Raw genomic sequence first — 26,615 nt, 5'->3', positions numbered from 1 at the left:
CCGCATACATAATCACGCACACCAAAGAAAAAATTACTTTCTTCCTGTCGTTGCCCACTGGAAGCCGCTCAAAGATGTTGAACAAAGATTACACACAAATGTTTGCACATTCTATAAAGGCGTACAAAACGACAGGCATTTCAAGCAGCCCAGTGGCCTTGAGGATAAGAGTGTTGGCAAATAAAACCAGAGGTCTCGAGTTCGAGTCCCGATGAGAGGACCTTTTTACTTTTGCCTTCAGAATTCTCTGCGAAGGTCCGCACCGTCCCAGGACTTGCTGGTTTGTGAAATCAAGCGCATCGAAGCATTGGAGGTCTATCATGTTTCAGGCCGTATTCAGAAGGGTCTTTCGGTCGTTTGAATTTCTTACTATTGCCGCATGGGGTGCTCCGGTTTTGTGCATGCAGTTCAGCTTTAACTTCTGCCCCGACCATCTTTCCGCAGCTGTAAAAGGAATGGACGTCCTAGGAATAAGGACCCCATGCAATAGCTGTGTCAAAGAATGTGGTTAATGGTTTGGTTAGGGTTAGCTAGATAATCTTCAACAAAGGAACTCGGCGACTCTATTCACTTTAACAAAAGGAGCAGACTTAGATTCCGGGGGGACTTGCATTTATTTTACACTGTATCTGTTTCTAAAGACCTATCATTAATGTATAGTGAGTGAATCACACGCTTGATCGCCTATAGGCGTGGTACGATTTAAAAGAATCTGATCGTTCATAGCCATGAACTTCAACAATTCAACTTGGTTGTGGTGTATGTTACATGATGTTATGATAAGCCAACATTACGACAGGGGCCAAAATAATGATCGGCGATCCTGATTGGTCAAATACTGCAAATTGGTCAGTCGCCGGTCATGTCGCTGGTGCAGAAGCTCTGTTCCCTCCCGCGGGATTCTAGAGTAATTTGGCGAAAGCATAAAGCAATAGCCTGACGTATCTCTAATTCCTGCCTTGGCGCGTTGGGGTAACAACGTTTAAAAGATGTAAAAATACATAATGCGAGAAGTAGAAAAAAATACGAATTGAACCTTCAACATACTCCCTCCCAATTTACTTGGATATTTGTTTGAAGATGCCTTACCTATTAGAAGGGGTGACTGAGCATTCTCAGCATAACTTCATATTTACTACTGGTTAACCAATTTTAGCAGTTACAACCGGTTTAATTGAATTCCTAACAATTGGATAAACTGTGGTCGTATACAATCCGGCTGAGTTTATGGCCGTAATAGTAGCATGAAATGTGGTCCTTCTTTGCCAGTGAGACTCAAGTTCAAATGTCATATTGGATGACTTTGTCTCCAGCCATTGCTTAATATCAGCGCCACCTAGGAGAGTCCCCAAACTAACTTCATAACTAAAGACGGACTTCTGTTCGAAGAGTGTCGACCAGTCCATGATAAAAGTCTTGTTGAGGACGGTCCAGTAGAGGTTCGGAGCTGACCCTAAAAAAATAACGCTCGCAGATGATCAGTGGTGAAGAATTAAGACGTGTGAGGTTAGTGTCATAACGAATCCGAGTGGATTTGTCGGTGTCGCACTAGATGCATTTAATCCTCTCTGGTCGATTTCATGTAATGACAGGCACATGCATATTCGAAAATACATTTTTATTGGTAATAAAACACGAAGCTTTGGTGAGCTACGGCTAGTGGAAGCGGTTGCAGAGTTCTTGGAACCTGATCAGGGTAGATGCTACCGTGTTCATATCATCGTTAATTCGAATTCGATATTTCACGTCAGAACATACTCATTCCAACAAGAACTCACCTATCAGCGTGGGATGTTGCCTCATGATAGTAACTTTAGAGCTGGCCGTGTCGCTTTTCCTGCCAACACCACTTACTGCGCGAACCTCGACCGAATATGTGCTGCCATCTGTCATACCGAGATCAGTAACCCTCATGTCGGTAATGCCTCCGTCTGAAACCTGTATCGTTTGGTCCCACACACCCTTTCCGATAACCTTTATCTGAAAAAAAGGATTGTGTCGAGTACCACATTCAAATAAAATGATGGCTCGGCTCTTTTTGTCATCAATTAGTATGCATAGCGCTGGGTACCTCGTCGTTATAATTTGTGGTTGGTGATGCACGACATGGGAAAAAGGCTAAGGCTGTCAGGTTATGCATGTAGTCAAAAAAAGACTACAATTACGATGCACTTCTCATCGGCACAACTAAGATATTATAATCGTCATTAAACATGAAATGAAAATTGCCGTACCTCATACCCGTCTATTCCACTAGGGTCATCAAAGCCAAACCACTGAAAGAACAACTCATCTGCCTGGCTTTGAAACGAACTCCCCGCGTACTCCTGGTTTGAGTAGACTGTTTCTGATCTTGTCAGGATCCTAACCACTGCATTCTTAATGCTCGGCTTCGATAGAGTGATTCCAACACCATTTGATGTCACGGTCGTTGAGCTACCCGCAAAGTTGTAACAGCGGACAGATGTGTAGATTACCGGAGGGAAATGTTCACTTAGGGTATGTGAAATATGCGTAGCTCCTAGCTGGACTTTAGTGAATGGCTGTGTAGCTACGGATCCAGGGGTAGCACCTGTGATTAGATGAAATAATATTTTGTTTACAGGAGTGGTGACTCAGAATCAACTTTTTTTGTTAGGATCTACCGGGAAGCAACAAGTTCTTGCAAATAACCCTACAAGGATCTCATGAAATATGTTCAATGCACATCACTGTCTGTAGGCATGACTGGATCAGATCATTAGTTTAAGGAACTTACCGTGTTTCGACATGGTAGAAAACTGAACTTAAACCACAATGTAATGAGAGTCTGAGCGCGACTCCGGTACGGCGGTGTACCTATGTGATTAAAGAATACTCGCGTTCCTATTTGGCATAAATCACTATATAGGCGATTTTCTTATTGATTTTAAAGACTTAACCTACCAATTCCATATTCACAAAACTGTATTCCCGATTCTGGATCAGTGGCCTTCCATTGCGCTTTGACTGTCGGGTTGCCCTGATAAGAAATGTCTTGACCTGAAAATAGTACACGGATAGAACTGTTGCCGTTTTACCTCGAATGTCAGTGGTTTGTAAACTAAACGAAGTGGCTAGGTACACAGTAGACTGATTTGTACGCAGGAACAAGTTGGTTGCATGCACAGCAGAGGCGAATTAACATAACCGGTGTGGCGGGGATAGTAGTCCTAGGGCTGATAGTCCGTGTAACAATAGCCCGCATTGCTAAATGTTTTGGTTAGGGTTAGCGGTACAATAGATCATGCTGCTTAATTGGTCAAATACAATGCTACTGGGCTATGACTCCAGGGGGACTATATCCGCTGTCACACCGGGTCATCAATGACGTGAGCTGGAGAGAATTTTGAACATTTCTTTTTGAAACTTTGTTGTTCTTGTCTTGACTTTGTGTAATTCTCAGACTAGTCAGGAAGTCAAAATCATGTTGTAAAAGGGATATTGTTCTATTCAACATTTGGAGCTTAAAAACCTGCCAAATTGTTTTTTACTGAATCTATCTCATTGATTCTTGAAACCGCTGGTGACAATGGTCCCGTTGTGCTTTTTTGACCCCATTCTACATTTGGCTTTGACCCCCAAGTATATCTAAGGCGTATATAGAGCCCCCGTTTTTGGATGGCACGTGTGCCAAAACAACTTTCTCCAGTGAAGTCTGCTGTGTACTCTAGACAATGCGCGTACCTGTACATTGTATACACGGCATGTTGTGTATTCAAGAGAAAATGTTGCTAGGATGCACAGCAGGTAGCATAAAATCGGAGGCGGGGCTTTATAATGAGCCTAATAAATATAAATATAAAACGCTGTGAACATAAAACGACTGTCTGTTGCATACACAGCATGCTGTGTACATATCCTCTTCCAAAAATAAAAATCCGAATGGTTGCATACACTTGACAAACGGGCGTATTGCATCATTAACACGATCAATAAGACTTAATATGCATGTCAAATATAAACATGTTTTGAATATCAATTCTTACATAGCAAAAAAGATCAATGTTACAAAGTGCACATTCTGTACCTTCTTTATCTCCGTCCCAAACGTAATGTATGATAGGTGGAGTCATGTCTACCTTGATTCCTCCCGAGGCTAGATAGGTGCTGAGTCCGGCCGCATTCCTGGCTATGACGGTAACGAATACAGTCGAGTCATGTGTCAAACTGAGGTTTGTAAGTTGAGCAAACGTGTTCAGTGCTACAGACCTGTACCCGTACGTCAGTCGTGAGCCACCAATCCGTCTCCCTGAAGTTGGTAAGGGAAAAATGCTGCAGTTGCTGAACTATTAGGAAAGTCAGGCACAGGCTGAAAACTCAGGCCAGATCAGATTGTAAACGCACAATCGTTACAGGATTCTTGTTAATCCGTTAGTAGTTGATATCTTAAATAGATCAAGTCGTGGCGCTAGTCTAAACGTGGTAAAAGTAACTGAATGGTGATTACTTCTCATGCAGCTTATTGGCTACATAATCAACTAACTGAGGGAAACTAGAAACTGCTAACATTTATCCCCACCTTAGGTTTAACCGGGCCGTTCAAAACTCCGCATTTTTATAAGCGCTACAGGTTCCCTTTAACCAGAATTCATACGATTACAATTTATAGTTTAACTGAGACTCGTACAAGAATCTTGAGAAGAATGTTAATGCACAAGCACAAAACTGAATACAATCTGGGATATTATGGATTATTTTGTTCCTTATACACCTCCCCCGTCAAAAATTAACCGAGCTACTGTCACAAAGTGACAATGATTAGCATGTGTGTGTGAATACTCTCAACTCGGCTCTATAAGACCAGGTTGATAACACCACCCAATACCACATTTATGGTGTTTATTTACAAGGATATTCATCCAGGTTAGGGGTGGTAGGCCTATACAAATTATCGTCAGACTTCATTGGTTGGAATCGTGATTTTGGGTAATCCTACATGTATGATTAACATGTAATGGGCGGGCAAGAAATACATGATCTGGTCTTATACAGCCGAGTTGAGAGTATGTTTGGGTGAATAGATAAGTGTGATTGTGAACGATGAAGTTGAAATGCGTGGTGTGGTTTGATTAGTCTGCATGGTCGGTGTGTGTGGCGCTGATGAGATATTTCCGGTGGAGTAGTACTTCCTGTGAAGATGTTGACATTAATGTTTATACATTTTAAAGTTTGTGTTATTCAAAAAACATCCATTCAAAGTGGGTGACTGACTTCGTTATTGTTGCCTGGCGTTTCCGGTTAGTAGTACTACATGTGAAGAAGACGAGATGCTGACATGAATGTCATATTTTTAAAGTTTGTTTTATTTCAACAACGTTGAGTGGGTGGCTATGTTATTGTGGTTTGGGTTCCTCGGTCGAGACCATTTAATTATACAAGCGAAGTCAACAAAATAGTCCTTTTATAACATTTATTTGATCCTGGCAAATACCTTTTTGAAGCTAGAAATTTGAAATTTGCTTGTCAGCAAATTTGATAGCCCCCACGGGCCCACACAGTACACGTATGGAGGGGTGAAGTCTATTCCGTTTCGCGGATGATCTATTTCCGGACAAACACGCTCGCGCTTTCTCAAAATCACACGCTCAATAACATTTAAACAGCACCCTAACCTTTTCAGATGGGCAGGATGGATCATCGATAAGCATTTAAGGCTATTCCTTTATGTTATTCCTACATTCAACCGTCGTTCTTTGCTCAAAATACTCGACAGCTCGCCACTTCGACAAGAGATACCGCCGCCATGATACATGAGGATATGACGTCACCGTTACGGGGCGGAGCTTATGCTAATGTACGTGTGATTGACAGAATCGCGTCGGAGATTTGAAAGCAAATCAGAAGAAAATCGGCGCATAAAAACGCTTCAAAGTCATCAAAATTATCCGAATTTCGAAAAAATCTTTGCCAGGTGCACTAGATCGAGTTTAGTTTGATTGGACAGGGTTGACAGTTTTTCCGTTGAAATAGCAGTTTTGCTGGACTACCTCCATAATATAACCTGGGAAGAATGCAGAAGCCTAGTACCTTCTCCTAGTAATCTCAATATAGACCCCACATTTGTTGTATGTGGGGTCTATAATAACTATGAACAAAAATGGGTTAGAACTTACCAACTGCTACTTTATACTCTACAATTGGACTTTCATTATCTTCGAATTCCCAGGCAACATGAAGAGACATCCAGTCAGCTGTGAACACATACTGCACATGCATTGACGACTCCATCATTTCACTGCTTGCCTCCGATTCCTGGCCATCTTGGACTTGTTTAATGCAAACGTCATCTATTGCAATAGCATTTCCTTGCCCAGCAGTCGAAATAATGACGTTCCCAGTAGCTGACTCAGCTTTAAAGTAATATATATGCTTGATCCAATAGGTGGCTGCTCCGCTGGAGGTGTCGTGGTGGCCTGTCCTGCTTCTCACCTTGAATACATACTCCTCGCCATCTGGAAGTCGAATTGTACCTTCTCTACCGCCTTGAGACGGATTTCGAGACTTGAGTAGCAGGATCTTGCTGACATATAACTCCATGATATATCTTTCACCGACCACGAGGCCAGACAACTTCTGGTAGAGCGAACCAATGAGGAATAGGAATTGTCGACCTTCCCTGGCTAATGCCGCCTCATTCACTGAGAAGGCAGTGGCCGTTTTATTGGCCTGCCAACCCTGGATCTGCTGTGGTGAGCTACTCGCAGTGACGTTGGCTATAGCTGCCATACTGATTCCCTGATCTTCTTCAAATGATGGGTTGTTTACTATGTTGTCTCCAAACTTAAGTTTGGTTAGAATGGCAGGCGGTGTGATGTCAACAGTTACGCCATTGGAGACTGCAACACGTGAGTGGTATCCGGCGGAATCTACTGCGTAAACTTTGTTGAAGATCTTACGTCCTGAAAATCGACAGAGAATACGTCAATGATGAATTATAAAATAGGACATACTAAATGTTGACTAATTTGGAATTTTTGTTGCAGGTGTATTTATTATCGATAAAAGGGTAAATGTCGCCCTGGGTGCACCGTCATTGGTCCCAGGACCACCATGTGGACGTGCATTTAAGTATGCTTATCTGCACCCAGCATGAAATTCACGCCAATTAAAAACCTGTTTCCAAGGTTGAAAATGGTATGTTTGTGTTGTTGCAAATCACGAAATCTCGTGCCGAATATCTTTCTCATTTATTCCCTTGAAAAGTTTACAAATATGGATTTAATACGGCAGAATTATCACTAAAGTGATGGTGATGATGATGATGATGACCCGCTGATGTTATTCTGCTATGTTGGCGGAACCCGGACTGACATTTTGATGCCTCGTTTACAATTCGTGTTCAGCTAAACGCACATATACCAAACCTCGGACACAGGTTTTTAATCGCCGCGAATTTCCAGCTGGGTGCACATGAGGATATTTAAGTGCACCAAGGATCATCCTGGGTGCTGTCAAAGCACACCCAGGTTGGTCCTGGGTGCACTTAATGTAGGGTCACCCAGGACGAAATTTACCCTTTTAGCGTTATGCTTATTATCAGTTGTATTGGAAGAAGCATGGAGTCGAATGGGAATTAGCACTGATTATTAAGACAGGTTGCAATTGCTTGTAATAGTAATGCTACATGTCCTATCGTATTTACGAATGGATCAAGTGCTATTAACGTACAATGCGTGATTGGAAACATACCTGACAACAATTACTGGCATTGACCGAGGTGACGCATAAAATAATGGTTGAGTATTGATCATGAATTTCAACAAAAGGTCGGGACTGGTCGCAATTGCATGAAAACCACATTTGGCTTTGTGAGCCGAAACAAGACTGGAGATTTCTGTTTTAGTACTTACCAGCTGGTAAATGAGATGTTGCCGTTTTCCTTATTCTTGTGTGTAATCCAACATTTGTCCAAGGCCACACATCACACTCATCAGTCTCTTGGTTAGTGCCTACACACCACATGTAATAATGGATAGCGGAGCCGAGGTCTACAAAACCGTTCCAGTGTGCCGCCACGAGGTGTGTTCTGTTCTGGTACTGCTCGTCGTGCAAACCTGACAAAGAGAAAGCGAAGGAAAGGACGCGGTGCTCAATATTGAAGTAGGGAGGAAAAAACACAATGAGCCCGCTCCCAGCTAACAGGGACGAATTAAAGGGGCTGAGTGCTTAAGGATGCATCCATTGGATTGTGATTCTAGCAAAAACTACCAAGGCGATTTGTTATGAAGAAAATGAATGGATGACACCATGGCCCAAAACATTAATTATGGTAAAGTAAAGAACTGAAATTGACCTAATTGATATGTTTTGTCTTGCTTCAAACCCAAAAAACGAAAGGTAAAATAGTAGAAGCTTTGCATTTTTAGACATTGCACACGAATCGCCATGACAAACTCCTCAACATAGTGAACAAATTATTTCCGAAAAACCGCCCGGGTAGTTTTCGCTAGAATCGCAATCCAATGGATGGATCCTGCAGCACTCAGCCCCTTTACCCTCTGACTGGATGACTGCGTTATCAAACAGGCAAATACAACATTTCCTGTAAAACATTTGGTTGTATTGCAATCGGAACAGTCTATTAAATGGATTGGGATTTATTATTTCTGGGATTCGGCATATGTCTACCAACATCAATACCGGTACTGCCCCTATCAAATGATCTGCGACCCACGGTCAAAGTGGAACAAAAGTCCGTCACCACGGCTCTTACAGTCCATGAGGTCGACTCCCGGTACAAAATAAGATAAAACTCCATGACAATGGTCGTAATCACAAAGAATTTCTAGGCCCGGTGCAATATAAGTTTAATCTAGACAGGGAGGTGAACGCCATTGAAAGAACGGCACGCGACTATTGTAATATATTCAAATGTAATGACCACAAGGAAGGGATCGAGGCTTTACACAATGATATCATTAGTGCATGTTTAACTGCAGGGGAAGAATGTTTTCCTAGTCAGGTCAATGCTCAGGCAAAAGGTCGGAAACCTTTTCCAGGGTGGAACGAAAACATTAGAGAGCTTAGAGAAAGGGCGCTGCTTTGGCACAACATCTGGAAGGCCGGGGGGTCGCAAAGGCAAGGGGTCGTATTCGAGATCCGTAAAACGACTAGGGCGAGATACCACCATGCCGTCAAACTCTCCAAAAAGGAGAATAAGGTAGCTGAGAGTAATAGAATAGCAATGGCATACCTGGAAAAGAATGACAGCGACTTCTGGAAGTTGATCAATAGGGGAAAAAAGAAGAAACAGACCTACGCAGTGAGAATTGATGATGCTATGGATGACAGATCCATCGCGGATAGGTTTGCTGTTAAATATGAGGCTTTATATTCATCGGTTGGTTACGACGAGGATCAGATGAGTGATATAATTAAAGACTTGGACAACGACATAGACTCTAGATGTAAAACTAACAGATGTGGGTGCATTAGCCACACTATCTCAGCAGTTGAAGTTCGATCTGCAATTTTCAAACTGAACAAAGGAAAACATGATGGTGGGAAGACTCTATTTAGTGACCATTTGATACATGGTACAGAGGTACTCGACAAGAAGCTAGCGGAGCTTTTCACGCTCATGTTGTCCCATTCTTACATACTAGAGGCGTTCAAAAGGTCGATTATAATTCCTATCCCCAAGAACAAGAGAAAGTCTATAAACGATTCTGATAACTATAGAGGAATCGCATTAAGTAGTGTCTTATGTAAGGTGTTAGACCACATCATTATGGAAAAATGCCCTCAGGTTTTTTGCACATCTGATCTGCAATTTGGGTTTAAGAAAAAGAGTTCTACCACCCAGTGTACATTTGTGCTCAAAGAAGTTATTGATTATTATCTCTCGCATGGAAGTAATGTTTACGTGACGTTATTAGATGCCAGTCGTGCATTCGACAGGATTGAATACACCAGGCTGTTCAACTTGTTAGTAAAAAAGAAATGTTGTCCACTGATTGTGAAATTTCTGGCAACGCTGTACACGTGTCAATATGTCCAAGTAAAATGGAAGGACACTCTAAGTAGGGTAATTAATGTAAAAAATGGTATAAAGCAGGGTGGAGTAATGTCCCCTATTTTATTCTGCATTTACTCGGATGAAATGCTACTGGACTTGAAACAGTCGAGTTACGGATGTTATATTGGCCAACAATTTGTAGGGGCATTGGCGTACGCCGATGATGTAGTTCTATTGTGCCCCACTAGACATGGCATGCAGGAAATGCTTAAGATTTGTGATAGATATTCAGAGGAGTATAGATTATTGTTCAATGTCATTAAAACACACTTCCTATTGTTTGGAAAAGAAGCAGCCGATACTTTTTTAAGGTGGCAAAACAACAGACTTGAGGTAGAAGATATAGCAAATCACCTGGGCCATATCATAGGCCCCCACGCCGAGCAGACACTTATTGATCAAGCTATTGGAAACATGATTGCCCGAACTAATGCACTTGTCTCTGCATTTGGTCATTGCGACATTGATGTAAAATATCGCCTGTTCAAAACATATGTCATGTGTTTATACGGCAGCGTACTGTGGGATTTTTCTTCTAGGCACATGGATAGACTGCTTACGACCTGGAGGAAATGTATAAGGAAACTATTCAAATTACCGTATCGGACACACTCAAATTTGTTGCCTACTATATGCCGGGATATCAATCCGGAATTTCAGATGCACAGCAGGTTTTTAAAATTTTTTAAGACTGCTCTGAGAAGTTATAATGAACTGGTTGAACTGTCTGCGAAATTAGTCATTTACGGAAGTAGTTCCTCCGTCGGGGGAAACATCAATGTACTATGTGAGAAGATAGGGACCGATAGGGACAACCTTATTAGAAGGGGTAACAAAGTTGGTGATATCGAAACGAATGACATAGGCAGTGTGATCAGGGATCTTATACTGATGAGAGACAGGGGTGACTATCACCTCTTTGATAGAGATGAGCTGTCAGATGCTATTACGCATCTAGCATGCGAATGATAAGTTGACCTTTGCCCCCCCCCGCGGCAGAGGATCCATGAGATTTTTTTCTTTCATAAATAGACTTTGATACATGTATTTTGTTTTTACGTTCTTGTCTTGTTCAATGCACCTTTTCTTGTAAGCGCACAATGCACAATACTGTAAAATGTACAAGAGTACGATAAATAAACTATATACAGTGAGTACTTAGTTAACTGGTGCTGGTCTAAAATTTTCTAAGTCCATAATAGGTCATTATAATATGCATTTTAGGCCCAGATGGGTTGTGCAGGGCCTACATTCCTTTTGAGAAGCATAAATGGGCTAATAATGACAACTTGAGCCTACTGCACATGTCGGCATTGATACCTATTGACTATGATCACTTTCATCAAGTACTCAGAAAGTTTTAATAGCTTGAAATCCGACATGCAGAAAGTCCATCCAAGACTACGATCACTGGCCAGTGCTTTTCATGGAAAATGAATGTCGTTACAAACTTTTTACAGGGTAAACCCTAAAAAAAGTGGCATTTGAATCAGGGAGGGGATGTGAGATTTTTGCCCAAAAGTTTAACTTGGGGGGTAAAGTAACTAACACTTACATAACCGATGCCATTAACAACATTTACTTATTCACTACTTTGCACTACAACTGTTTTACAATTCCAAGTTGTCGTCAAAATTTAAGTTATCATCATCATTATCGGAGTCTGACAATTCGTTTTCACCAAGCAACAAATCATCTGCAACATCATCACGATAATGACCATCTGGTTGAGGTGTTAAGCCAGCCACTTGAAATGACTTAGCCGCAGACTCAGGAGCTACATCATTCCATGCTCTACTTATAATGCCGAGTACATCCTGTAATGTAATTTTGCGGCAATTTCCGTCAGCCTCAGTTGCATCACATTTCCATAACTTCCAATACTTTCGCATTATAGCTTTAAATCCCCTCATAATAGTGAGATCTAACGGCTGAGCCAGCGATGTACACCTAGCAGGAATATTGTCTAACAGTATGCCTGCTTCAACCATTGGGTAACAGAAATCCTCTGCTTGATGCGGTCGGAATCTGTCCAAAAGCAGAAGGATGTCATTAAAGTCAAAATCGCCAATGTAAGGGAAAAGAACATTGTCCAACCAATGTTGCAGTGTCTCTCCATTCTCCCAACCAGACCTCGAGGATGTGACCAGTACGTTATCTGGAATGTTGTTCAAATCTCTAATCTGACGCACGAAGCCCGGCTGCCTGAAAACAACATGAGCAGGCGGTTTTTCTCCGTTGGAGCCAACTGTCAATCCAACGGTGCACCCGAGTTTGGCATTTCCTCGCGATGTTTTCACATTTACATCTACTGTACCTCTGGTCTCAGCTGTATACATCGGAGGGAAGTCCAACTGAGCAAACGTTTCGTTAAAGTTCAAGAGCGTGTGGACATGGTTGTCAGCTACAGTTTGCCTAACGCCAGTCTGAAATTCTCTCACTCTCTGTGGTGCATCAGCCGGTACAGTGGTGGAATCTTTCGTTTTACGGCGGAAAACAATCTTTTTCCGTTTCATAAAATTTGTAACCCAACCCACTGATGCAGAAAACTGGGACCTTTCGGGGCGACGTGCTGCAATGTCCTCAAGTTCATTGTGTGGGAGTTGGCCCCACCAGTTCTGAAATTCAATCGTTGCATCATTAACAATGTCCGACCGAGAAACGGGCAGGGCAATATTCCTCCGTTCTTGAAAATGCTGGTGCACGATATTCTCAACTTCCGGCCAACAACCATCATGGTCGGTTCTGACTCGCCGGCGTTCTGCATTTTCCTCCACTTGATCCGTCATTTCATCGATGTTCTGTATCCATCTCCTGAGCGTTGTTGGGGATAGTCGATAGCGCCTAGCATACTCATTGACATTTAGAATGCGGCCATGTTCAATTGCTGTTTGGCAATCCAAGGCATGTCGCAGCCTGGCTTCAACAGTGTAACTGTTACATCGTCGAGGGAGACCAACTGCTGCAGCACCATTCTGCTGATCGGCATCATCATCATCATCATCGTCATCATTGCCAGCATCCATCATTGACTGACACATGACAAAGAGCGAAAGCATCAGCAGTAACAACAACGTTGTGTTCCTCATGATTTGAACTTTCTACAGGAATGACCAATATGATTGTTAGGGTAAAGGGCCTAGGAAATTACACAACTGCAATTGCCTTTCATACCAACCATTGATTGATAAAATTGGCCACAGAAGACCAGATCAAGAAATGAACATGTAATCAAAACTCTGTCATTTTCTTCATTGAAATGTGATTAGTATAGGCCCTACATGGTCGTAAATCGACAATATCCCATTCTGGGCCTCTATTAGTGACTTAGAAAATTTTAGACCAAGCACCAGTTAACTAAGTAGTCACTGTATGTATATATACATGTATATTGATAGATAGCGCTAATTACCCCAGCAGTAAAATAGGCCTAGATAGTGACCCGGGTCGCTACTTAGCGCCCTGGGACAGATTGTTTGGAGATAGCTTTGTCCCGGGGCGCTACGTAGCGACCCGGGACAGATTGTTTGGAGATGGCATTGTCCCGGGGCGCTACGTAGCGGCCCGGGAAGGGTTGGATGGAGTTGGCGTTATACCGGGCCGCTCCGTGATAGGTTGTATTTCAACGAGACGTCACAATCACCAAATATTACAGATTATCAGGCTCGAACACATCAGATACGTCTTACATTCTCTGCTTGTATTTTCATCTAAACACGTGGTACAGAACATTTTATTTAACTGAAATAAACTATTAGCTTACCTGGTCCATCCAGAACAACCCCAGCCAGTGGAGGTTCGAGGTCTATGATAACGCCATCTGAATGTCTCTCGTTACATAGTCCGGCCTTATTACACGCCCTCACGTTGCTATAATACTGTCTACCAGGAGTAAGACTCAAGTTATGGAATTCCATAAATGACGATGTTGATTCCTGTTGAGGTTTTATGTCTTCCCCTTGAATTGATAAAGAGTAAATCTTATAGCCGATATTCGAGACCCGCACGGAAAACCCCATCCAAAATGCCCGTCGAAACGGCTCTCAGACTTCTGACATTGCGCGAGGTCATATCAGAGTTAATCTGGCACAACGGTTACCCAAGTGTAACCCTGGAAAGTAAAGATACCCTGCCCTTAACCCCCGCTACAGATCAACTCTTAGTTAACACTAAGCTAGTACCAAGTTGACACTTAGTTAACACTTCCTGGAAAGTTCGGATTTAGTGAATCGGTTCCATGTACTTTTATTCCAAAGAACAACACAGCTGTGGATTGTTATGGTATAAGACATACTGTAGAGGAGTCAAAGTGTCAATTCTCTAGACTCGCCGATCTAACATTGTTTCTGGATATGCAGGCCGAGCCCCCTTAGGCCGAAGTTACATAGACCTCATTCGTTCATTTACCACGAGTCACTTTCCGGGTTTTTCTTTCATTCCTCGGTGAATGCACGCCACAAGGCCGTGCTTTTACAGGGGAACGAAAGCAAAAGGGGAAAATGAGTCCTGGGAAATGAACGAATGAGGTCTATGTAACTTCGGCCTTAGATATTATGCGCATTTTTGTCGAATGCCATTCAAAGGATGGACAGTAATGGGCAGGCGACACCCGTTGTTAAATGGTTATGCCTTTTGCCTTTGCATCAATTTCGAGTCATAGTTAACATTCAGGATGGTAGGCACTTAAACATTTTATTGTATTATCAATGCGATTTATTGTATTGAGTATTCTTTGTCAATAGACCTTGGCTAATAGACGGGAAAAATGATAAACCACACCATAACTACCGTATCTAGGCCACAAGTGATCAGTTCATTCCCAAAGCCAACTGCACTTTTCATCAACTTACCACGACCTGAAGACCGACAAGCGTGAGCCAATCAGTAAGAAGGGACCGTGACGTGTCCAATGCATATCATTTTGGTGGCGGCCATGTCTCAAAGTAATGAACCGGTGTAGAAGTTTAAAATGTCCAAGGATAAAATGTCCGGGAACAAAGGATTCTATTATGCGCTTCAATCTCTGAGCTATTGACTGTCAGGGTCTCTATAGAACCATATTGCAGAATACAATAGGGCCGGACACTTTTTCCAGGGGGGACACTTTTTACTTTTACACCGGTCTTAGAACGGTGAGTCTCGAGTATGTCATTATAATCGTATACACAATACAGGATCCGATTCGGCAAGTATTGCACTCAACAGTGAACCACAACATCTAAAATTGTAGTTTGTACTTACCGCCAGGAAATGTGCTTAGCGATACGTAATACCTGTCCCAATGATCAGACGTTCTGTCCATAAAGGCGTTCTTCCAAGACACACAAAAGTAGTTCGGTCGGTTATACCAGTCCACATCCTTGGCCTTGGGAGTTCCATTATTGACGTCGTCTTGGCGGCAATCCTTCACCTGAATGAGAATGTAGCCGGTTGGAAACATCAACAGATTTGGAAATACACACATAATCACCATATTCATAGTCGTTTTTACCCAACTGTTGATGCATATACTACAGGTATTGCGATCTCACTTTTATTTTTTGTACTGACAATAGGTTACCTTGCGTCCCTGAGATTCACTTAATTAAAAATATCTCGTCGCCATGACCATTGATCTCATTTAAACTTACCTGCCTTACGGTTGCAATCGGAGAGGCGGCAAAGCTATTTAGCTACTCAGCCAAACTCGCACAGTGCCGAAATTAAAAAAATTCAGACACTGGAATTGATCAATTGCCGCCATTTTGATATCGGCATGTTTGATAATCCGACGTCATACACTGCGTCACCAGTTCAGATCAGACTGTAATTGAGTCTTATTCAGAAATCAGTGCCACTTTTTCTCAGAAGACGGTTTATTTTATTAATAAATAACAAAATATGATCCTTATAAATAAAACGTGACACTTTATGTTGGGGTTTAAATTTGTTTTATGGAGAACTATAAATGCAGCGTAGGGCAGCAATCGTTTTCGCGGGGTTACTGGTGACGCGATAAAGCCTCTTTGCAAATCGACTTTTTCCTTTTCTATATCCGCGGTACTGCTTTCAAGATGGTGGCAAATTACTTGTGGTTAAACATCTTTCCGTACGTTCGATCAGGATGCGGTGACCTATATAATGACCTATATAACAACTTTTAGTTAGATAAACGTCCTGTAGATGGCTCTACTAGCACCTCGCGGGCGGTTACAGGTTTATAAGGTTTCTAATGCCTCCTTGAGTAATATCAACCCCCCCCCCCCCCCCACCACCACCACCATGAATACAGATTAGCAAATGCTTTCATTCTCAACGGAGTTCTTCCCATGAAACATGGTGATGCTGATACTGATGATCAGGCACGCCCAGCCCCTGAACATGGATATTCAATGAATCAATACGGATTCGCTGTTCTTTAGACAACCGGATAATGCATACTCTACAGTATTTCGAACACTAATAAGAATGGAGATATATTGATAACGACCAACCCGATATGTGATATTTAACCACTCACATGAGCTGCTTGTTTCTTTGCCAGAGCTGGTGGACGGGCTGATGGGTATACACCGTCAGATTTGAAAAGTGTATACTCTGTCCTACTGATCCAGGCCTTCACGAAGAAACTGTACTTGACGTAATCATATAAATAATGATCTGAAATGGTAAGAAACAAAGATAACATGCTGTAACAGCAACCATTTTCCCGAAATAAAACTAAGTTTGTGGCAAAAGTGAAGAGACCGCCCCTGGCTACTAGCAAACTAAGCAGAAACGTACACTCACGTACACTCTTTATCACGGTGTGACAGCGGATATAGTCCCCCTGGAGTCATAGTCCGGTAGCATTGTATTTGACCAATTAAGCAGCATGATCTATTGTACCGCTAACCCTAACTAAAACATTTAGCAATGCGGGCTATTGTTACACGGACTATCAGCCCTAGGACTACTATCCCTTGCACACCGGTTGTGATTCAAACCCAAAATAATAAACTGCGTGTTTTGTGAATAAATCGAATTTGTTATACCATCAGAAACTATCGCCCTTTCGACTGAATTGAAACACTGGAAATGGCCCCAAAGCATGGGCTACAGGAACAAACCTAGTGTCCTTAATAGAGAGGTTGTCCTTAATAGAGAGGTGTCTGCTAAGGGAGGTTCCACTGTACTAAACCAAGTCTTGCACCACTCCACTTCTCTTTATATGGTCTGATGTTCAGCATGCTTCAATACCTTCTAACCTGTCTTATTTTCACCTTACACCAGTTTTTTTTAAACTTCTGCTGATATGAAATATAACTTTTATAAGGCAACAATAAACCAATTTGAATTTGAATTTGAATTTGAACTTGTATAACTGCCACTAGTGTCCAGTGCAAGATCGTCGGAGCAAATCAGATTGCTGGGTTAACGGTTAGGGTTAGGGTTAAGGTTAGACATACAGGTTATCTTTGCCTTTAACGTATTTTGGTGACATTGCAATGAGGGTCTAGGCCTAGAGGTCGGAGTCTGCTACAAAGATTTCTTGAGTATTCACACCCACTCCTGGTGATACCCCTTTAAGGGCCTAATTAAATGTATGATACATCTTCAGTTGTACAAGAAGGTATAGAAGACGATATAGGCAAGGATAACCTGTATATTAGTGTATATCATACATGCAATACCCGTGCGACGATTTGACACGCGACGGACCTCTTGCATTTCTATTTTCCTCGACCACCAGTAATTACGAACGGCTCACCCCGTTAATGGAAGGGGTGACGGGTGATTACATAAAAAGCCGTTACCTCATCTGTTTCTCTGAACTACTGCAAAAGTAGGGTAGTGAACTCAATTAGTTATGCATGAGCAAAACACATTATTTGCCTTGATTATTCAGTAACCGCCGCGTTTAATGAGCTATTTAGAGAAGAAAACACTAGTAACATAAAAAAACAGCACAATCAATAAAAACACCCCGCTTTTTGACTCGTCGCGGCGCATTTTGATTCTACCGTATGCAATGTACACTTAGTAGAGCGGCTAAGCATAAAAATCGTTCACTTCTTCAAGAAAGCATGAAACTTTGCAGAGGGGTACTATTTCAATGCGGTAAATAAAGCAGTATATGGTGAACCCGTTTTTCGATCACACATACCTCACTTCCCATGGCCACTGCGCTGTTAATATAAACTGGATTTTAAAACAACTTCACATGGTGTGCCCATTTAATCTTCTTTAGACCTTGCGTAAGTTTCAATGCGAAGCATATTGTTGTTTTTGAATGAGACACAAAAAGCTGCACGTGCCGAGATATCAGATAGCTGATCGAACAATAGCGATGGTCAGTTGCATCACGCTAACTTGTTACCATTGTGTGTGTATTATACGCGCCGGTCACCGATCCAAAGGTTGACCGCGCTCGACGTTGCTTAACTTCCACTCTGGGGCCAACGCGCCAACCACTGGGCCATAAAGGAATTCCCTTATGGCTGGCGGATTAAGCCGTGCCATATACCTGGGGGTACTACTGTACATCATTCCCCCCTTCGGACAGAGATGGATCGTCCTCGATCCTACTCAGCGCTTCATGCGTCTCAGTACCGAACTACAAATCCAGAGCTAGCATCGCCTGGGAAGGTCTGTCAGATGTATTGTACGCGCCGGTCACCGATCCAAAGGTTCGCGCTCAACGTTGCTTAACTTCCACTCTGGGGCCAACGCGCCAACCACTGGGCCATAAAGGAATTCCCTTATGGCCGGCGGGTTAAGCCGTGCCATATACCTGGGGGTACTACTATACATCATTCCCCCCTTCGGACAGAGATGGATCGTCCTCGATCCTACTCAGCGCTTCATGCGTCTCAGTACCGAACTACAAATCCAGAGCTCGCATCGCGTGGGAAGGTCGCCAGATGTATTATACGCGCCAGATGTATTATACGCGCCAGATGTATTATACGCGCTCGACGTTGCTTAACTTCCACTCTGGGGCCAACGCGCCAACCACTGGGCCATAAAGGAATTCCCTCATGGCCGGCGGGTTAAGCCGTGCCATATACCTGGGGGTACTACTATACAATGTGTACAGCGATGCCGTTTATGAGTAAGTAATAGCTGATTAACTTCAGCTTGAAATAGATTGCATGTATTTTAATCAAGGTATTGGACGCGCGTCGAAGCAAGGGTGAATATGGTATCTGTTGGCACATGTACATGTACATTACTTTTAATAGTGATTGTCATTGACAATAATACCAGCGGCAAACCAAACCCAGCTCAAATTTAAAACAAATTTGACTCATTAGGCGATTAACTGATTGACAGCACCCATCAAATCTGATAGATACCTCATATTTGTAGGCCGACATAATTGTTACCCGTCACAGTAAAACCAGGCACATGTCGCTCTGAGCTTGGCAGGTTGAGACGGACTGTTTGTTCATTTCTCTATTGTCTGCCTATCGTGAAATATGAGCACACTAATTTCTTCCATTATCTCGTGGTGTCATTTTGGCTCATCTTCTGTGCGACATGCGCCAGGTTTTGCTGTGACGGGTCACAATTAGTTATTGTCATTAGAAAAAACAAGAATCAAACAGTAACATATGTAATTAATTGTGAATTGTGTGTGATGGTGAATTGATACTTGATAACAATCCATAACTCGTCAACCAGAAAGCAATTTTTCTGGCTTTTCTACGCGTACATTTCACTTGCAACAAACCACCGATCACAGCAAAGCAAAGAGAAGCGAAGAGAAGAGAAGCGCTTGTCTCGTTGAATCCTGTCAAATACTGAAACAAAGCGCCACGTTGTTTCTGAATAGTCCAGAAGAGTCGTTGCAAAGTGAAATTAACAACGATGAGCTATTTTTGTCCGATTCACAAGGAATTAAAAGGCATGCTGGTGCTAAATAACGCTTACCATGTTGACCTCGTGTGTGTATAGCATGGTTGCTGAGCCCAACATTGCGCCACACGATGTTACCCTTCATGTGTAACCCGTCCGGCTCCGACGAGGAGGCAAGCCCCACAGCAACATCATAACTGAAATGATTATTAAAAACAACGCTCAACTATTTGAGTAAGCTCAGTGAATCATATCGTGTTACTTGCATGTAACAGCCAGCTTACTTTCTTTGAAGCCGTTGCAAAGAGTTCCCTTTGATCTAAGCAGAGTCAATTGAACTTAATCAATTGAATTCAACTTCAATTTGTTCAATTTATTTAGTCTGTATGATTGAATACCATTTGTTTATTACGGTGTATCGCCATTTCGCCTACAATCATTTCGCCTACAGCCATTTCACCTACAATCATTTCGCCTACAGCCATTTCGCCTACAGCCATTTCGCCTATAACCATTTAGCCTATTACCCATTTCGCCTACTTGTCAATTCACCTACTAGCCATTTCGCCTACTTTAACTGCCATTTTTGTTTTTTTTATAAATTGGAAGGAAAGTAGGACTTTCTGGATATTTGTATTGAACAGAGGTGGTTTGAGGCAAATTTTTAGCTGGCAGATAGAAGTACGGTCACTATATATCAGGTGGCGCTATTGATTACAAACCTATGAATTATGGAACATTATGCCCTATTTGTCAACCTACTTTTTGATAATCCATAAGTTTGTAGTCATTAGACCCACATGTGGTATAGTGACTGTACTCATATCTCCCAGATACATGTGACCAATGAAGCTCTCTTTAAATCTCACCCCTTACAAGTAATTCTACCACCGAAGCCGTTTTGTTCAGTTTCCTATTGTCTGTGAATCCTTTCATAGGCTTAATTAGTCTGCTTATGTTGTGTGACACATTTTATAGTGATCCAATTAATCCAGTAATTAATCGAGTAACCAAAATTGAGCTTCAACAACAACAAATTAGTGTATGATGATTGGGACTCTAAAAGGGAAATGGGATACAATCCTCTGCTACAGTAGGCCTACATATGGCCAAACATATATTTTTGACAGATACCAAACAAATGTGGTGGATTTGCAAATCCTTTGCAACAGTAGGTATAAGGCCTGGTAACATATATTATTACTGATACTGGTATGAATATGTAGGATTTAAAACAAATATATTCATAATTATGTGAAATGGCATTTTCTGTATGTAGGCGAAATGGCAGTAGGCGAAATGGCGAGTAGGCGAAATGGCGGGTAGGCGAAATGACAAGTAGGCGAAATGGGAAATAGGCGAAATGGCTGTAGGCGAAATGACTGTAGGCAAAATGGCTGTAGGCGAAATGGCATTTTCTGGTAGGCGTAATGGCGGTAGGTGAAATGATTGTAGGCGAAATGATTATAGGCGAAATGGCGATGAACCGTGGAACCAATACTCACCGATCTAACACCGGCTCATTATCTCGAGGCATGACCGCCCCCGGCACAATAAAGTTAAAAAAGTTAAAGTTTAGGGTTTATAGTCTGATATCAAATACGATATAGGTTATCATCCGACTTTCAGTTCAACCCCGGTCTGTCCTGAAACCTTTCAGTAGACCAGAGATGAGCGGCTCGACCAGCGCTATAATCTGTGCATTTCTGACCGGTGTGACAGCGGATATAGTCCCCCTGGAGTCATAGTCCGGTAGCATTGTATTTGACCAATTAAGCAGCATGATCTATTGTACCGCTAACCCTAACCAAAACATTTAGCAATGCGGGCTATTGTTACACGGACTATCAGCCCTAGGACTACTATCCCTTGCACATCGGTACCCATTTATACACCTGGGTGCAGAGAGGCAAGTAAGACAGAGAGGCCAGCCTACAGTCTCACGTCGACAGTGGGGATCGAACCCGGGACCTCTTGACCGCTGGTTGAGAGTCCAAGCCACTACACCACACATTGAACAGGCAAGGCCCCTCTATATCTGATCGGCTCAGGGCCTATCCGCCTGACATTCTGAGCCCTTGCTGTGAAATCGACACAAAAATGACAAGGGCAGGACATGGTGTCATGACCATCAGAAATGTTACACAACTTAGTGTCGCCCCCCCCCCCCCCCCTTATGGCTATGTCGATAAACAATGTTGAATGGCATCGAACGACAAAAGGCATTATCTATATATGGGGCTTGGTTTGCATATTCCAACACGGTCTTAGATCGGTGAGTCTAGAGTATGCAATGCACACGGTGTGATATGTATGCATGATAGAGTGCTCGTTAATTTCAACCGCGGGAGAGCGGTTTCTTACCTGATTGGCGTCATTGTTGATGACGGATCTAACTTCCAGCGCGCTGCCATCAGGCATGTCGAAGGGCTGTAATCTATGTCTAGAAGAGTGGAATCTTCACGGAAGTCGATGACATCAAACACCGTTAAATTGACCGCATCTGCATTGAACAAGTGAAACACCTTGTGAATACTATGGCCGGGTCTATTTGGCCAGCCGGGCTTGCCAAACAGGTAAAAAATCTACCCTGTTTGGCGAGCTGGAGACTTTACTTTAATATTAATGAGTTCGGCTCTCCATTCAGGACAAGAAAAAGTCGCTGTTTGGTAAGCCGGGCTTGCCAAGTAGTCACTTCCAAATAATTATTCTAGTTTCAGGTTTTTTTCACAAGCAAGGTTTAAAAATCATTGTTCTTATGTACACATCGAGATTCCAGATGGATTCTCGTAGTGATCCCATGGCCAACGAAATTTCCAAGAACATTGTTTTTCGAACATTGACCTTGATAACTGATCATTTTACCTCTGTCAAAGCAAGCTGACGGATCTGACATGCATGTCAACAAAATATGGCACGGGCTTATTTTGAAACGTTGCAGAAATGGACATAAAAAAAATTAGGAAAAATGGTAATTGTGATTCATCAAACCAGTTCGGATGTTGCTTACATTTCGTTTTGAACCCAGCCCCCCCCCCCCCCAAACCCCATCACATGTCTAAGACATTTGCTTTAGATGTGTCTGTGTGCGTGATCATGAGTGTGGGTGGTGGTGGTGGGGGGGGGGGGATGGGGAGTTGCAATGAATGTTTATCAACGTTGAATAATGAATGATCAACGGCAGACAAAAGCTGATTTAATTCCAACTGTATAGTACCCCCAGGTATATGGCACGGCTCAACCCACCGGCCATGAGGGAATTCCTTTATGGCCCAGTGGTTGGCGCGTTGGCCCCAGAGTGGAAGTTAAGCAACGTTGAGTGCGGTCAACCTTTGGATCGGTGACCGGTGCGTACAATACATCTGGCGAACTTCCCACGCGATGCCAGCTCTGGATTTGTAGTTCGGTACTGAGACGCATGAAGCGCTAAGTAGGATCGCGGACGATCCATCTCTGTCCGAAGGGGGAATGATGTATAGTACCCCCAGGTATATGGCACGGCTTAACCCGCCGGCCATGAGGGAATTCCTTTATGGCCCAGTGGTTGGCGCGTTGGCCCCAGAGTGGAAGTTAAGCAACGTTGAGCGGTCAACCTTTGGATCGGTGACCGGCGCGTACAGTACACCAACCATTCAGCTTCAAGTGGTTTAAGGAAATCACAGAGGCAGTCAAATTGCAAGGCTGCAGTATGTCTCCATTATCAGCAGATAGTAAACTAACCGGTTCTACTTATTGAACATTCCTTCGTTGATCTTGGACACTTTGTATTTTGTGGCGAACATACACAATGACCATCACACAGCTCTGCTTCACATTGCCTAATAAGGGCAAGGCCACCGCCCTCCAACAACCTGAACTTCTTTTGTAAAACATCACTCTCTAATCCAACCTGAAAATATATGAAACGCAAATCACAAGTGATGACATATCTTATCAGCAAGAACCTTGAATTTGACACAACTGTGAGAAATAGCAATAAATATCTCGATGGCCTAGTGGTTAAGGCGCCCGCCTCGTGAACGGAAGGTCGAAGGTTCGAGGCCCGCTGGTAACCTCTTTCCGATGCGGTCGGTTGGTTAGCCGCCAGCCAGTTAAATATAGGGTACAAACTGCCTTCTCGCCAGGCGCCTGGCATTAGAGATAGGAGTTTGGAAGTGAAGAGTGTCTCATAAGCCAAAAAGCTGGCTGGCCCTTTCATTGGGATGACACTTTCATAAACAAACTTTACTTTATAGTGTTGGACAGTTGTTGTATTGTAAACCCCTGGCATTTGTAACAAAAACCTTCAATAGAAAACGCTGTAACGTACAATTAGAAAAGCGTTCTTACTTCAATTAAATGTATTTTGCATAAAGTAAACATTATTTTGAAATAGCGGTATAAGCTCATCCTGAGGAAATCATGGGTCGAACTCAGGAAGTGTAAGCTGGAAATGCATAATATTTTTAAAATGACTTGGTCGGCTTTGTACTGCAGTATGTTCTTCTTGTTCATCAGTAAACTTTTTTCGGAACGTGTTCGATGCTTTTCCAATGTTGTTTCAGCTCTTAGAGATAGTAGAAAAACGCGTGTAAACGGTACTTGAGAAACAGGCCTGGTAGACAAAGAACTGTTAATGATGTTGTGTGTTGACAATTTATTCTACTGAGGCAACTCAAGATAAGTACGGACATTACGAAAACAAGGCTCTTGAATTGAAAGTGCCGCAAACGCAGGCCCTACATAACGAAGGCCCTACCATAATACAGAATTAAAGGCCATAGTCCTCTATTAAAACATGTGTACATTACGTGTACATTGTTGTGCATAGGTTTTGGTAAAAAAAGTACTCATTGGACCAATCAATCTGCACAAAATTTTATATGTGTCAAGAAGAACCCTTTGCCAATAGCATAATAAAGTTTTTAAAAATTCCAATACCGATTGCCTGAGAAAAAAAGATTTCCGTACACCATATCCATCAAAACGTCACTGGCGCATTGATATGGCCCTGTCAAAGTACAAGTTCTAAACTGACCAGTAAGACCACATTTTCTTAAATATATTATCAAAAAAACAATTTTCTGTGATGGCCTGACTCTGTAGATTAAGAATCAACCACAGATTGAGAATTAATTCCACTTTGGTCCATCCCAGCCATGTATTTACCACAACTTGACATTTTGATAGGCTCTATGTGACTGTGCCACACTTCCGGTCGTGGATGAATACAGGTCTCTGCCCTAAAGAGGTTAAACTTTTTTTTTTAAATCGAGTTGGCCAAAGGTTGTCTTTTTTATTGCAAGAGATGGTAGTCAAATGAAAAAACTTACCCCATTAGTACCAGTCACAGAAACATAGATATACGTTCCAGCCGACAGGTTCTTCGTGATATTGCTCCCAATCAGTACAACACTCTGCACGTCACCATCAAATTGTTCCAGTTGCTTGGACGACACATGATGAAATCGAATGAGTGTTCCATTCTGCGAAGGAAGATGCATCCGAGTGAGGTAAATTAGTGCGCATGCATGTTGATTTCAGAACTCATCACATGACGAAAGTCCCACTATTGTTCTTGTAACGTATTTAGTTTAAAAAAGTGTACATGGAGTACGATTTTCACAATATTCTTCTAAGATTATGGCTTTAAATATTACAGGCAGAATGTCTCAACTGTGGAAATGATACAATATTAAAAACAGAATGTTATAACAATAGTAGTGGGAAGTAGTGGGTGTTCTAGGATGTGTCGAAAGAATTAGGCCTTTTTACACAGTGTGTTAAACCGAACCGACCTAAACCCAACCCGGGTCGGTTCCGAAAAAATGGATCTATAAGTTCGTAATTTGTAGCTCGTATTTGTGAGATTTGCGGAAACTCGGTAAACAAACATACGTACGGTGATGTCTCTTGCCCCGTAGCTGCTTCCCACACCAATATCGTAATGTCTTATGCCGGAGTGGATGTCAAAGAAACCAGTTAGAGACAATGACAAGCTTGTAGAATTCCAGGTGAAGTACGTGGCATTTGTAAAACCCCCTTCAACAGAAAACGCAGTAACGTAAAATTAGAAAAGCGTTCCTACTTGAATTCCATGTATTTTGCATTAAGTGGGAAGACATGGTTTAAAAAAATACACCTTGTTCATGGTTATATTACACCTCACTGAGCCTGAAATGAGTCAAACATGGGAAACGCCAGACCGTTTCTGCCCAAACATTGAAGAGCCATGTCCTGATGTTGACAGTTGTAGGTGCCTCACATTGTTTTTTTTTTTAGTTCAGCTACTTGACTTCAGATGGCTCTGCCTGTTGATCAGGGTTGTGGCGTGTAAAGTTGACGAAAATCGCATACATGCAAGGGTTAAAGTAATTGCCGTTGTTAAATTCCAAAGTATCGTTGAATAGACAGCTAAGCGTGTCGGCTTGGCAGATCTGCTTTTTAATTGCACACTGTAACCATAAGTGAGGAAATGGCTTGTTAATTCAAACTGCTGCGATATTCCGACAATCACACCGATTTGTCTGAAATTGGTAAGCGGTTTGTTCACACTCGCCTGTAAGTGGAGGGGTATTATCTACGAGGACCTTCTCACTGGTGCTGGTAGTGCAACTTCTGGCTAGGTTACACGCTGTGACAGACGCATAGTAAATTGTCCCATCGTGTAGACTGACGTTCGTAAAGTAGTAGCTTCTGACGGTATTGCCAATCTGAAAAAGTAAGTTGTGGCAGGATGTATGGTATTTCATATATCGCGCTCCTGGCCGTCTGGTGG

At 42.4% G+C, this 26,615-nt stretch overlaps 1 protein-coding gene across 1 annotated transcript in view; it reads right to left on the bottom strand.

Moving 5' to 3' along the window:
• Window positions 1-341: 341 nt before the first annotated feature.
• LOC135497820 (uncharacterized) overlaps window positions 342-26,615 on the bottom strand; it is a 36,165-nt gene continuing 9,891 nt past the window's right edge. Inside the window, exons 11-26 of the mRNA XM_064787760.1 lie at window positions 26,397-26,550; window positions 25,740-25,879; window positions 25,171-25,323; window positions 23,579-23,747; window positions 22,223-22,361; window positions 19,934-20,055; window positions 16,539-16,678; window positions 15,281-15,449; window positions 13,803-13,997; window positions 7,872-8,075; window positions 6,135-6,920; window positions 4,049-4,270; window positions 2,926-3,021; window positions 2,235-2,572; window positions 1,779-1,980; window positions 342-1,453 (exon numbers count right to left, since the gene is read on the bottom strand). Coding sequence (XP_064643830.1) covers window positions 1,143-1,453; window positions 1,779-1,980; window positions 2,235-2,572; window positions 2,926-3,021; window positions 4,049-4,270; window positions 6,135-6,920; window positions 7,872-8,075; window positions 13,803-13,997; window positions 15,281-15,449; window positions 16,539-16,678; window positions 19,934-20,055; window positions 22,223-22,361; window positions 23,579-23,747; window positions 25,171-25,323; window positions 25,740-25,879; window positions 26,397-26,550 — 3,540 coding nt within the window. The 3' untranslated portion in view covers window positions 342-1,142. The remainder of the gene's footprint in view (window positions 1,454-1,778; window positions 1,981-2,234; window positions 2,573-2,925; window positions 3,022-4,048; window positions 4,271-6,134; window positions 6,921-7,871; window positions 8,076-13,802; window positions 13,998-15,280; window positions 15,450-16,538; window positions 16,679-19,933; window positions 20,056-22,222; window positions 22,362-23,578; window positions 23,748-25,170; window positions 25,324-25,739; window positions 25,880-26,396; window positions 26,551-26,615) is intronic.

The sequence above is a fragment of the Lineus longissimus genome, chromosome 13, assembly GCF_910592395.1.
Source record: "Lineus longissimus chromosome 13, tnLinLong1.2, whole genome shotgun sequence".
NCBI lineage: Eukaryota > Metazoa > Nemertea > Pilidiophora > Heteronemertea > Lineidae > Lineus > Lineus longissimus.
Note: the sequence above shows the minus strand (reverse complement) of the source record. Positions and strands in the feature narration are given on the sequence as shown.